General features: G+C 26.7%; 1 protein-coding gene across 1 annotated transcript in view; it reads left to right on the plus strand.

Annotated features, from left to right (window-relative positions):
* Nucleotides 1-12,818, plus strand: part of LOC101239941 (leucine-rich PPR motif-containing protein, mitochondrial) — a 125,306-nt gene that overhangs the window by 48,419 nt on the left and 64,069 nt on the right. Inside the window, exons 11-14 of the mRNA XM_065799184.1 lie at nt 4,943-5,000; nt 5,081-5,153; nt 10,378-10,465; nt 10,542-10,605. Of these exons, the coding sequence (XP_065655256.1) occupies nt 4,943-5,000; nt 5,081-5,153; nt 10,378-10,465; nt 10,542-10,605 (283 nt within the window). The remainder of the gene's footprint in view (nt 1-4,942; nt 5,001-5,080; nt 5,154-10,377; nt 10,466-10,541; nt 10,606-12,818) is intronic.

A 12,818-nucleotide genomic window follows, 5' to 3' on the forward strand; every position in this document is an offset into this window, starting at 1 on the left:
TAGATTGTTACTCAAAAAAAATAAACAATCACATTTTGTAAGCAAAAAAAGTCGATCTGAAACTTGAGCTTTGTCTTTATTATCCAATGTAGTTTTCACAAGAGTTTTTAATTTTCCTAATCAACATCTAAAAATAGAGAAAAAAAGAAAGTGGTTTATATTTATGAAAAAAATATACTTATGCGAGAGCCGTAAATTGCTTCCATAAACCACTTTAGGGGAGTGTGAAGAAGAGCGAATTGTATACAGGCCTTGCTTCCTGAAAGCTGGGATTGCTGAGGACTGTATACAACTATATATAACACTATATATAACTTGATATTTTATTGAAAATAAAATATCAAGTTAAAATAGAGTTAATTGTGTTTTATTAACACAAAAAACGTAATTAACTCTATTTTAACTTGATATTTTATTTTCAATGAAAAAAATACTAAACAAAATATTAAAAAAAAATTTTTTGTTGGGTTACATTGCTTAACACTTAGTTTCAAAGTTTTTTGTTTTGGTTCTTTTCCTGACCTTGGAATTAGTCCTTAAAGAATATACTAGAAAATTAAGCACTAAAGTAGTTTTAATAATTGCTAAAGTAGTTTTGTCTTATACTAACTTATTGTAGTATTTGTTTTACAGTAATAAAATATGTACCAGCTGATACTTGTTTCTTTGAGTTTTCCAAACTGCTTCTCTAAAGGATTAGTAGTAAATGGTTCAAGTAAAACATATTTATGATTTGTAGACAGGAGGAACTTTGACAAATCCACAAGATTATTACAAGTTTGACTTTCAGAAGTTTCTTTTGTGAAATTTTTAAAACAAACTTTTTGTAAAGTATACATACGTTTAGCCAAGTTTCCAAATAGCTTTTGAAGATTAAAATTATAAGGGAAAATAGCAGTGCGATTTGGATTGCATAACTGTATCTGCAAGAGTTATTATTGAAATAAAAGAAATGGTATCATCAAAATCTTTTTAACTCTTGATGTCATTTAAGGTAGAGACTGTTTCTTCAAAAAATACTTTAAGGCAAATTGAAACTTTTTGTCTTTCAATTGGTCTGGTAAACACAACAACATTAGTTAGTTTTGACATTTTATTCATTTACAACTTTTTATCTTATCAACAAAAAACTCAAGTTCCTGAGTTTTCAGTTGTCTAATTATTGGGAATATTTTTAAAAAGATGCACAAAGATATGAAAAAGATGTATATTATCAGAGTATCTTATCAAAGACCTGATTTGTTTAATGTCCATTGGATGTCCATTTTTGCACAGAAACCATTTTACATAAAAATTTGGATCTCCTAATTATATTAACCACCATAATACTCAAACAGTATTAGCAAAAACATTTGTATTGTTAACTGCTTTTTCAAAAACTGTTTATTCATAATACTGCAACATAGTCTTAATATAAACTTTGTCTAATAATTTTTTCAATTGAATTTTATTGTCTAAAGTTTGAAAAAAGTACCCATCTCTCAGTATAAATCAAAACCTGTCTTGTTATAAGGCTGGGATAACTGAAAAGTTCTGTCAAGCTCACATACCTCTGCGTCATCAGATGCACCCATTGCAACATCAAACCATTGTTTAAACCAAGGTTGCTCATCATTAAACAACAACGATTTTTAGGCTTTTATTCCATATTCATTTTTTTAAACTTTACCACAAGAACAACTCTCTTAAAAAAAAACCTCTATTTTTTATTGCAAAAAATTAATATAAAAAGAAGCTGTTTGATGTCTGACACTTAGCTCCAATATTCTAAGTTTACTAAATCTTATATTTTATTTTAAAAGTTAGATTTTAGAAATTTTAAAAAGTTTTCAACAATGTGGTTAACTACAATAAGTTAATTGGCTTACTGTTACCAAAATCTCTAATACATGGGTCTGATCTTATTTATCAGAAATATCTAAGGATCTTATGATCAGAAATTAGGCAAAATTATTTGCAAAGAACTTTTCATTTAATTAGACTCTTGAATGGCCACACTCTTCCTATCATTCCAGAGAAACAGATAACCCATTAGATATCCAAGTTGCCAAATTGCAAACAGATAACCCATTAGACATTTATGTTGCTCAAGCAGTCTTAGCTAAAGTTATTTTTCTCTAAAGTTCATCTACTGCTTATAATCCAGTCAACAATCCTGTTTTTAAAAAGTTTTTTTTAAACAGTGTTTTTGAGAACTTTCTTCAGTGCTCTTTAAACTATTTTATAAACTGAATCTCATTTTTCTGCCTGGTGGTAAACTACACCTTTTTTTTGTACTTTTAAAAACTATGGAAAACTAACCCCTCTAACCCCTCCAACTATTAACCAATCAATCTTCTCTATTTTATATTTGCAAGTTATTGAATCATTAACAAGCTTTTAATATCTCATCTTAAATCACTCAACAGACCCTCCTACGATAAATACAGATTTCAAACCTCTTGCTCTACAGCTGGTTAGCTGTTATAGTAGTAAAGTTCTACGGAGCTTCATTTGGAGGTGGCGAGGTAATGGATATTGCTCTTGACATATCAAAAGCTTTTGATAAATTCTGGAATGCTGATTTTCTCCATAAACCCCTTTCATATGGCGTTTCTTAGAAAGCTTTTGAGGTTGTTAAATCATTTTTTTCTAACTGCAGTATTAAAGTTTTCCTTGAGGATCATCACTTTGCTTTATTTCCAGTAACTTCTTGGGCGCCACAAGGTTCTATTCTTGGCCCTGAATTATTTCTTATATATATTCTTTCTTTGTCTTCCTAACAATCTTACATTACAACTCGCTTAATTTTATGACAACACAATTATATACTCCATTCTTAACAAAAATTTACCGCTTTTTACAATCACTCAGAACAGGCAGCCAATTTTGAATCTTATCTCTCTTCTATAACAGCTTGAGGCTCACTGCAGCTTGTGAATTTTAAAACCAGCAAACAATTATCTCCATATTGCTGATAAAGCGTGTACACAAAATAAGTGTGAAAGTAGAAAAACAACTAAATAAAGGTACTCATCAACTTTTATTTAAAAATAAGTATTAATTTTAATACAATAATAAAAGAAGATAAAATATTTTAAAGAAATTAATTTATTCCTGTGGGCATCTAATAAAATTTCGAACTTTTGCTTTGGTGGTACCCATAAGCTTGCGCACAGAACAACAATCAAAACTATTTGATACTTTTTAAATGGCATTTTCAAATCTTTAACATTTCTGCATAGCTTTTTTTTTTTTTTTTTTCATTTTTCAATTAATACTTACCCATTACTTTGCAATAGTTTTCAATTCTGGGCAGTTTGGAGGATTTGCTATTTTAGACATAACCTTCACGTCATTTTGTTTATACCATCCCATAGCCAGTTTGCTATAATGGCATGATGATAAATCAGGCAAGAACACATATCTACTAATATATGATTTAGTAAGAGGTAAAAGACTTTTTTGTAAACACTCTTTAACATGTATTTACCAGAAAGTGTGGAATCAGAAATGTAGGGTGCTGATTTTTTGTCATACCTGCAAATAGCTTGCCAAATCAAAGCATGTTTAGCAAACTTATCATGTTTTGTGTATTTAAGTTTCTTATCTTCTTTTCCTCAATATTTGTGCATTATAACACAGCACCATTTACTTATGATTGTACTTCGTATAAGTTTTATCTTCAATAACTAGTCTTTTTATCGTCTTCAATAACTTGAAATATACTTGTCGTAAAACTTTCTTCAGTGGGTTCTTACACTTTTATTTTGAATTTTAGAACAGTTAGGCACTTTTGTGATTTGAACGCTTGAAAAACATGTTTATTTCAAACTTTTATGACCAAGTGAGTGGCTTGGATTATTCATAAAACTGTTAACCAGGTTTCTAACCAGTTTTGTATCTTGAAAAACCTCCTTTCCACTATTACCAGATTTGCATTGAATGGATTTTGTTTAGGAAAAATGTTAGATAACATGACTAACAGTGCAGGGATTTATTTGCAACTTCTCTGTTATTGAATTGTAGCTTAAAACATTTATTTAAAATTGTAATAAGTTGCCAACAAAATACAAACATAATTTAAAATATATTAATACAACCACTGAAAAAAATGACGTGTTTACTCTCACATTTATTTTGTGTACACGCTTTATTCCAATATTGATAAATGGCAACTCTCTTACCAAGTCCTCTACTTTACGTCTTCTTGAAGTATCATTCACTTTTAACCTCTTATTGAAACCATATACACAATTCATTGCAAAATTAGCATCTGCTAAGGTTGCCTCTTTTTATTGTTCTCATCATTTACTCCTGATTCCATTCTCTACCTATGCAAACCTCTTCATAAGAAATACTCTCAAGTTGGTTCTTTTAACCCTTTTTTTCCAGATTTATGAAATTAAAAAATTAAAAAATATTAAAATAACATTCAAAATTTTCATTAAACAATTGCAAATCGGCACATTCATTTTAAATTGCACATGTTGCTATCTAGTAGGAAGTAGCAAAACTTAAGCATTACTTAAATTTAAAAAAAAATACAATTTTTTGATTAAACAACTTAGTAAGAACTTGATGCTTTACAAATACAATGGTAACACAAAGTGTATAAAAAAAAGTGTATAAAATTAAGTGTATAAAAGTGAAATTATTAAGTGTAGAGAGACAAATTATTAAATGTATAAAAGTGTTTGCTTTCGATTTTTGATGTCATCTGGATCGTAAATAGGCCTGTTATAAAGTGTTTGCTTATAAATAAAATGGTAACAGTGTTTGCTTTCAATTTTTGATGTCATCTGGATGGTGAATAGGCCTGTTATAAAGTGTTTGCTTTCATTTGTGATGTCATCTGGATGATGAATAGGCCTGTTATAAAGTATGTTATGAGTTACAAGGATATATAGATTAAGATCTTGTTTAATTTATTATAAACTTATAAAAAGTCTAAATTTTTTAGGTATTGTTAAGGTGTTTGCTGATATGGGTGAAAAATCTATTGATGCTGAACATTCTTGGTAATGGTTTTGTTTTTCTTGCTATTAAGTTTATTGTTTCTTATTTTATATTATAATTTTAAAACATAATTTACATTTAGCTATCAAAATATAGAAGATACAGTAGAAGAAGCTGGAAGTGATAAAAATAACAAGTTTCTTGATTTAGCGAAGGTAAGCCTGTGTTATCAATTGACAATAGTTGATTTTTTTTTTTTTGTAAAACATTCTTAAAAATATTACTGTGTAAGTTTTTTTTTGCGCAACATTGTCTTGTTTTACTTCTATATAAACTGAGTTGCTATTTTTTAATTTAGTTTACTGTTTTCAACTTATTTTTTTCAATTTAAATTAAGTTTTTGTTAAATAAATTCATTAAAGGGCTCAAAACATTCTGCATCAAAAAGTTCATCATATTGTTTTGCATCATTAGCAACATATTGTCATTTATTACACTTAACTCATCTTTTTTATGATTTTTTGCAATAATGTTATGTTTCTGCACACATTCCTTAATATTTCCTTTTATCTTTTTCTTAAGCTATATAGTGTTGCAGATTTTTAACAATGTTTTTCTTAAGAACCATATTCACTAAATTTTGCAGCTTATTTTCTAAGATGTTACTATTTGAATACTATTTATTTAGTAATTTACTTTATACATTATATCCTTAATAAGAATGTAACTTAACTTAAAAATTAAAACATACTTTTTGACAACAAGATAAGAATTTATGTACAATAGTAATTATATTACCAAGAATTTTTTGTTGCAGCTGGTCCCAATATGGTTATTATGTTGCAGTTTTACTTCAGATTTATAAATAATATAAATATAAATAACAATTTTTATAACAAGACAAAATAAGAAAAGAAAAATTACAACAAAATCAACTTTTTTTTGGTGACGGTATGCAGGTTTCTTTTATAGAAAAAAATATAAATATTACGTTTATAATCCATTAAAGCATAGAAACACGACTGTACAGTAAGTTTTTTTAATTTAAAAGTTTTTAATTTGCGTGTGTTGTGTTTTAGTTTAAACTGATAAAGCTAAATAAACATTTTGTTAGAACTTTTTAATTTTCTAACTTTCATTTGTTTATAAATTGGTCAGGGGCATGTTTACTTCAGAGTTATAATTAATTGCTCAAGTTGTTTCTATGCGGAGTGGCTTTGCTTGTCAAGGTTTGTGTTTCTGAGTTATATAGTTGAGAGAGGGTTATAACCACATTTAAGTAGTCTCCACGTCTATAATGGCCTTCTCGGCCTTGGGGAGGTGAATTAACAAAAAAACAAAAAAAAATTTTTAATGACAATTTATATTTATATATATAAATTTATAATATAAATATAAATCATTTATTATATAAATATTTATAATATAAATAAAAATCATAAAAAAAAGTTTATTTTTCAATTAAAAACTAAAGTTTAAATTGCTTAAATTTAATTATTAAAAGAATTAAAAATCTTTATAATAAAAAATATATAATAATTTAAATAACTAAAATTTTACTTGCTAATCAGTGACTATTTAAAACTTTGTATAGATAAAAAATATTTTGATGTGTGATCTTCTAAATTAACTATCTAATTTATATCATTATCTGTGTTTATATAATGCTTACTTATAAGTATAGTAAAATGGTGTTAATTTATGGTTATTTTTGTATAAAGACTGTAATTACTATCCTTTTATGTTGATTTAAAAAACATTAAACCTTCAGTTATAAAATACATTAAACCTTCAGTTAAAACTTAAATTTTTTTTTTTTTTTAAACATCTTCGCTTCCAACAAGACTACAAGCAGCCACTAATTAAAGTTGGAAGTTACTGGAAGAGAAAATATGAAGATTGTAGAGCAAGATAACGATTGACAGACGACAAGAATTGCAAATTATATGAATCAGAAAAGCATGATGAAGGAAGCGAATTTCAAAGAGCTGATGTTCGAGGAAAAAAACTAGACGAATATAAAACTCAGAATAAGCGTTTTAGACGAATATATAACTCAGAATAAGCTGATGTTCGAGGAAAAAAACTAGACGAGATATAACTCAGAAAAGGCGTTTTTGGAGCACTTAGGAACAGTCACAGAAAAAGGATAAGACTTAATTGAAAGATGAGTAACACGAGAATGAATTTTAGTTGATGGCACAAGAGACGCTAGCTCTTTAGAGCAGTGCCCATTATAATGTTTGTAGAAAAGAGAAAGAGAAACAACATTATGACAATGTGATAATGGTTGGAGGTTGGCTGCAAGAGCAGGTCCAACTATGTTTACAATATGTTTTTTCACCTTGTCTAAAAGAGAAATGGCATCATTAGAAGATCCGCCCCAGATATGGGAACAGTATTCCATACAAGGCCGGATTTGAGATTTATAGAGATAGAGAATAGAATCCGAAGTAAGAAAGTGACGAGCTCAATAAAGAGATGCAACCATAGCAGATGCTAATTTTGCAACTGATTTGATATATGGTCCAAGAAAGATTGGAAGTAAGAGTTAAACCTAGAAAGTGAAGAGTAGATGACTAATCGAGTACATCACCGTTCATAAATATAGGAAGATCTAAATTATTGCGATAACGATTAGCTGAAAAAAATTGAATTTTATCTGTGTTGAAGTTCACCAGCCACTGTGAGCCCCATGCTGTAGCAGAAGTGAGATCCTTTTCAAGCTCAAATGCCCCTTCCAAGCAATCAGAGAGTGTTGGTTTCTTATCATGACAAGAATAAATGGTTTGACTTGTTTAATATATACTTGACTTGCTTAATATATACTTATACTACATGACTTGTTTAATATATACTTACATAGCTTGTTTGATAATATATATATTGGATAGCAGTAATGCAACAATTGAAAAAAATGGATTTTATTTAAAAAAAGATTTTTATATGTAATTAAAAAAATATTAATCATTAACTTTACAAAGCAATAGAACAAGATTTTTTCTTCTTTAGTTTTTGGTTAAAACCCTCTCACAACTCTTCAATTCCGAAACATAACCTTTAGGAACAAGTCAGCCTTCTCTCAGGCATTCACTCTTTGTGTGTAACCATTTTACAAATTTAATTTATCTATGGATATATTCTATCCTACTTATTAATGGATCCCTATTGAATCTATCAAGTTTAAGTTACAATGGGACTTTTTACAGTAGTTAAAAAAAAAACCCAATTATTTTCTGATGATAAACCACACCAAAGAATGTAGATTTCCAACCAACAGGTAGAGTTGTGTTGGTTAATTGTGTAACCATTTAGTTTGAATGTGGGTTTGTCACCCCATACAATTTTTGTTTGAAATTCACAAGTTGTTCTAAATATTACTTGGAATACCCTACTCTTTAGTCCAGATCATCATCCAGATCTTCTGAATGGTCTGAATAGTTCCATATACTTTAAACTCATCTTTGATTTAAGTGATGGTGATTCATGTTAATGGTTTGTGTTAAGAAATAAATAATAAATGAAAATAAATATTTAGTATACAATTATTTAAAGTGTGTATTCATTTTTTGAATCACTCTTTTGAATCATTTATATATATATATATATATATATATATATATATATATATATATATATATATATATATATATATATATATATATATATATTTATATATATATTTATATATATATATATATATTTATATATATATATATATATATATATATATATATATATATATATATATATATATATATATATATATACATACATACATACACACACACAGTAGCATCCAAAAATTTGCAGACAGGCTAAATAAAATTGAATTTTACTAATATTTCAGCAATTACTTCACTAAATCCAATATATTATATACCAAATAAAAGATTTTCATGTTTACTGTTATGTTTTGAAAAAATAGTGATACTTTAGTTTACGTACTTGAATTGATTTTTAAAAAAATTATTTTTAATGAGCTCAAAGTGGAAAAAGCGTTTATATTTAAAAAAGTTGGAATTTTTTAACGACATTTGATCAAAATTTATTAGAAATGCAAAATCACATTAACATTTTGTAGGACAATCTTTACAACCATGAATGGCTATGCATCTACAAGTCATAAAGTCAGCTAAACTAATGAAAACATTAATGGGGACTAAGTGCAATATTTATTTGATTTTTATGAATAAATGAGCATAATTTGTATAATATTTAACGGCCAACATGTTGCCATAAATAATCAACGGCATCTTATTTCAACTTAGCCAGTTAATTAGGATATCATTTTCAAATTACAAGTTTTACTCTATTTAAAGAATTTTCGAACCAATTTGCCTGTTAGGGTTCGGGATTAGTGTTAGGGATCATTTTCCTGATGTTAAATCCATCAATGAGACATTTTAACCTTTGCATGAGTTAACTTAATGCTCTTACATATGTCTTTGTATATTTCTTGGTAAATTGTTCCAGTATATCAATGGAGCGGGTTAATTCAAATCATACCAAAACCATTGCATTACCTCCTCCATGTTTTATGAAACCAGTCAAAATTTGGGATCATATTTTATATCTACTAGATTTCAAACAAACTTGATTCCATCTGACCCGAACTGCGTATAATTATTTTTATCCCTAAAAAGGTTCTTTGACCAAAGTTGACTACTCCAGTTTAGATCTTGTAATGCTAGTTCTTTTTAGGCATTTTAGTTTTTCAGGTAAATCGATGAGTTTTAGATTAAGCGTCTTTAAACACATTTGCGTATTGCAAACAATATTTTATTGAAGAAATATTACAATTCATTCCGTAAAAATATTTCATTTATTCGTTTAAATCAATAACTGTCAAATAGAGTTTTTTGTTTCTTAGTATCACGAGTGTTTTATCCCGATAATATGTTGTTTTATATGATCTTCCTGATTTTTTCGAATCTTTGTTTTATCCTGTTAGTTCATATCTCTTCATAATTTGTCTATCAGCAGACTTACCGACTTCATAAAATTGTGCTGTCTTACGAAACAAATTTCCATTTGAACTGATGCTCCATATGAACTAGCTATCAACTTTTTCACTGTAGATATTATATTTTTTCTTATACCCCGTGACCTCAATCACTTATAAATAAAGCTTTTTAATTATTTTCACAAATTATTCGTTAACAACATCGATAAACTAGCAAATTTTTGGAACAAATATAAAATGCTTCAAAATGTACGCAAATTTTTGAGTTTATTAAAAATCATTAATTTTTAAATCATAAATTAAATTATCAATATTTTTTCAAAAAATAACATTAAACATGAAAATCATTTATTTGTATATAATATATTGGATTTAGTGAAGTAATTGCTGAAATAATAGTAAAAGTCAATTTTATTTAGCCTGTCTGCAGACTTTTGGATGCTACTGTATATATATATATTTTTTTTTATTAGGATTTCGACAAAATAGTGTTGCCATATGAGTTTATTAAGTCTGTACTGTTGAGAGAAAACATGAATCTCAATACATTTTCTAGATATGGTAAGACTAATTTATTAAAAACTACTGCATACTTGTCATATAATCTTAAATCTTTTCTTTTTTTTCTTTTTTGTAGCTCATCTTGGCTCTTTAGGAGATTTGTTGGGATCCATAAAAGAAATTACAGACTTAATGAGAAGGTAGATTTTTTTTAAAAACTATTACAATTGTTAATTGTTGCAATTGTTTTAAGTAATAAACAAGAAGTATACTGATAAAAGTACATCAATTGTATAGCAGTGTTCATGTTAATTAGTGGTTGTAAATGTTCTGTTTTGTTCACTTGTTCGGCATAGTTTTTTAGGTCATTTTTTTGCTCTAAGAGAAGATAATATTTATATAATAATTATATCTTTTAATTTTGTTTTTCATTATTTAAAATTCCTGAGAAATTCATTTTTTGACAACTGTTATTAATTGAGTTTTTATTTTTTGATATTCAAAAACTATAAGTTATATTTTTTTGTATTTTGTTTATGATCTAACAACTGAAATAAAGTAACATTAACTAAAATAACATTAATCTAAAAAAAATTCTAAAAACTTAAAATTATTTTTTATAATCATTTATTTATTTATATTTGCATTGTATTCCTTTATAATTTGCCTGTAGTTATTGTTTGCTTACTTTCACAAAAGTTTTTTTGTTTTTATTTTTATAATATCTATTTTTATTAATGTCAAATTATTGGATTTTATTGTTGATGATATTCTTCTTTTCATTGACAAAAATTCCATTAATCAATCAGTGAAAAAAATTGTGTCTCTGCAGTAGTTTTTTCTGCTATAATAATGATTTGAAGTTCTAGAGTTGGAGGTTGTTGTTGTAGTTGTTGTAACAGAAACTTTAACCTACATTTAGTATCAACTTTAACCGGCATTTATGTGCACACAAGTTCAAATGGACTGAATATGTGCAGACTCAAGAAAATTCCAGCAGCTTATATGCTTTTGTTGTTTTTAATCTTGAATAAATTCGAGTATTTAAAGGGATCCCTAAGTGCGAAGGTTGTGTTCATATCATAGTAATCCCTAAAAAATAAGGTTCAAGTTAATTAAACTTTCCAAATCAAATTAGGGTAGATTAGGGTATTATGAGCACCTCAAGCAAAAACTGGAGTATTTTCAAAAATAATTAAGCTGGATTCAAAATTTTCGCGAAGAAAACAATTTTTAGTGATTACTACTCATGATCCACAGAGGTTTTAAAAAAGTAGCAAAAGTGCTCATACTTGGTAATATGAGCACTTTTTTTTTTTTTTTTAAATTTGCTCAAAAAAATAACATAAAGTAAAAAAATATCATCCTGACAATTAAAACTAGTTTGTGGAATATAATGATTTGTTATTAACTTATCTTTAAAAGATAGAATTTTATACCACTTTTTATTAAAACAAAACTACTTTATTTTACTCCCCAAAAAAAAATTAGTTTGTTTTCTTTTCAATTTTATTTCAAACCTATTCCAATCTATTCCAAACCAATTCAAATTCAAACTGTTAAACAATAAAATTACAAATTTTTTGAATTTAAAGTACAAAAAGATATTTAGTATTATTAAAATATTAAAAAAATTTTACTATTTTGTTTTTATTCAAAAATAAGTTAGAACCACTGCAATTTTAGGATTTTAAACTAGGTAATTTCAATGAAAAACATTGTGTAATTTAAGGATGCTCATATTACACAAAAATGATATCTTTATATAAAATCAAAACTAAATGTTTCTATGCAATGTTTTTTAAACAAAAATAAAACAGATATCTAGCTAACATATTTTTCTTTATGAAAGCAACTTTAACTTCCCTGGTTACATCTTAGAAATTTTTTAGTATGCTCATATTACCATGGTGCTCATATTACCCTAATCTACCCTACTTATCAAGATGTTAACAAAAAACAATTTTTCATTTTTTCTCTTGGTATGTTCTGCCTTTTATTATTTTTTTTTAAATACTGGTCTGATTAATGTGCATTTGTAGTTGATAAATGACATCAATACAAAAAAGTTATTTTGAATAACTTAAAACATTATGTTACATTTAAGTTTTCCCTTTTGCAGTTAATTTTTATGTAGAAGAATGCCTTAATATATCAGCTTCCATAAAATGTATGATAACCAAATAAATATAACACAATCAATCAAATTTTAAACACTTTAAAAGTCTAACTTATTTATTATATTTAAAAAAAAGAAAATTAGTGCTATACAAATAATTCAAAAAATTTAAAAGTTTAGAATAAATTAATTTCAATTTAAAATTTATCTAACATTTGTTAAAAACATAATCTTTTCATGAAATCTTGAAACCTAATACAGTGTTAAAAATAAGTTCTGCTAATAAAATCTTAA

This window comes from Hydra vulgaris, chromosome 06 (assembly GCF_038396675.1).
Source record: "Hydra vulgaris chromosome 06, alternate assembly HydraT2T_AEP".
In the NCBI taxonomy this organism is placed as follows: domain Eukaryota; kingdom Metazoa; phylum Cnidaria; class Hydrozoa; order Anthoathecata; family Hydridae; genus Hydra; species Hydra vulgaris.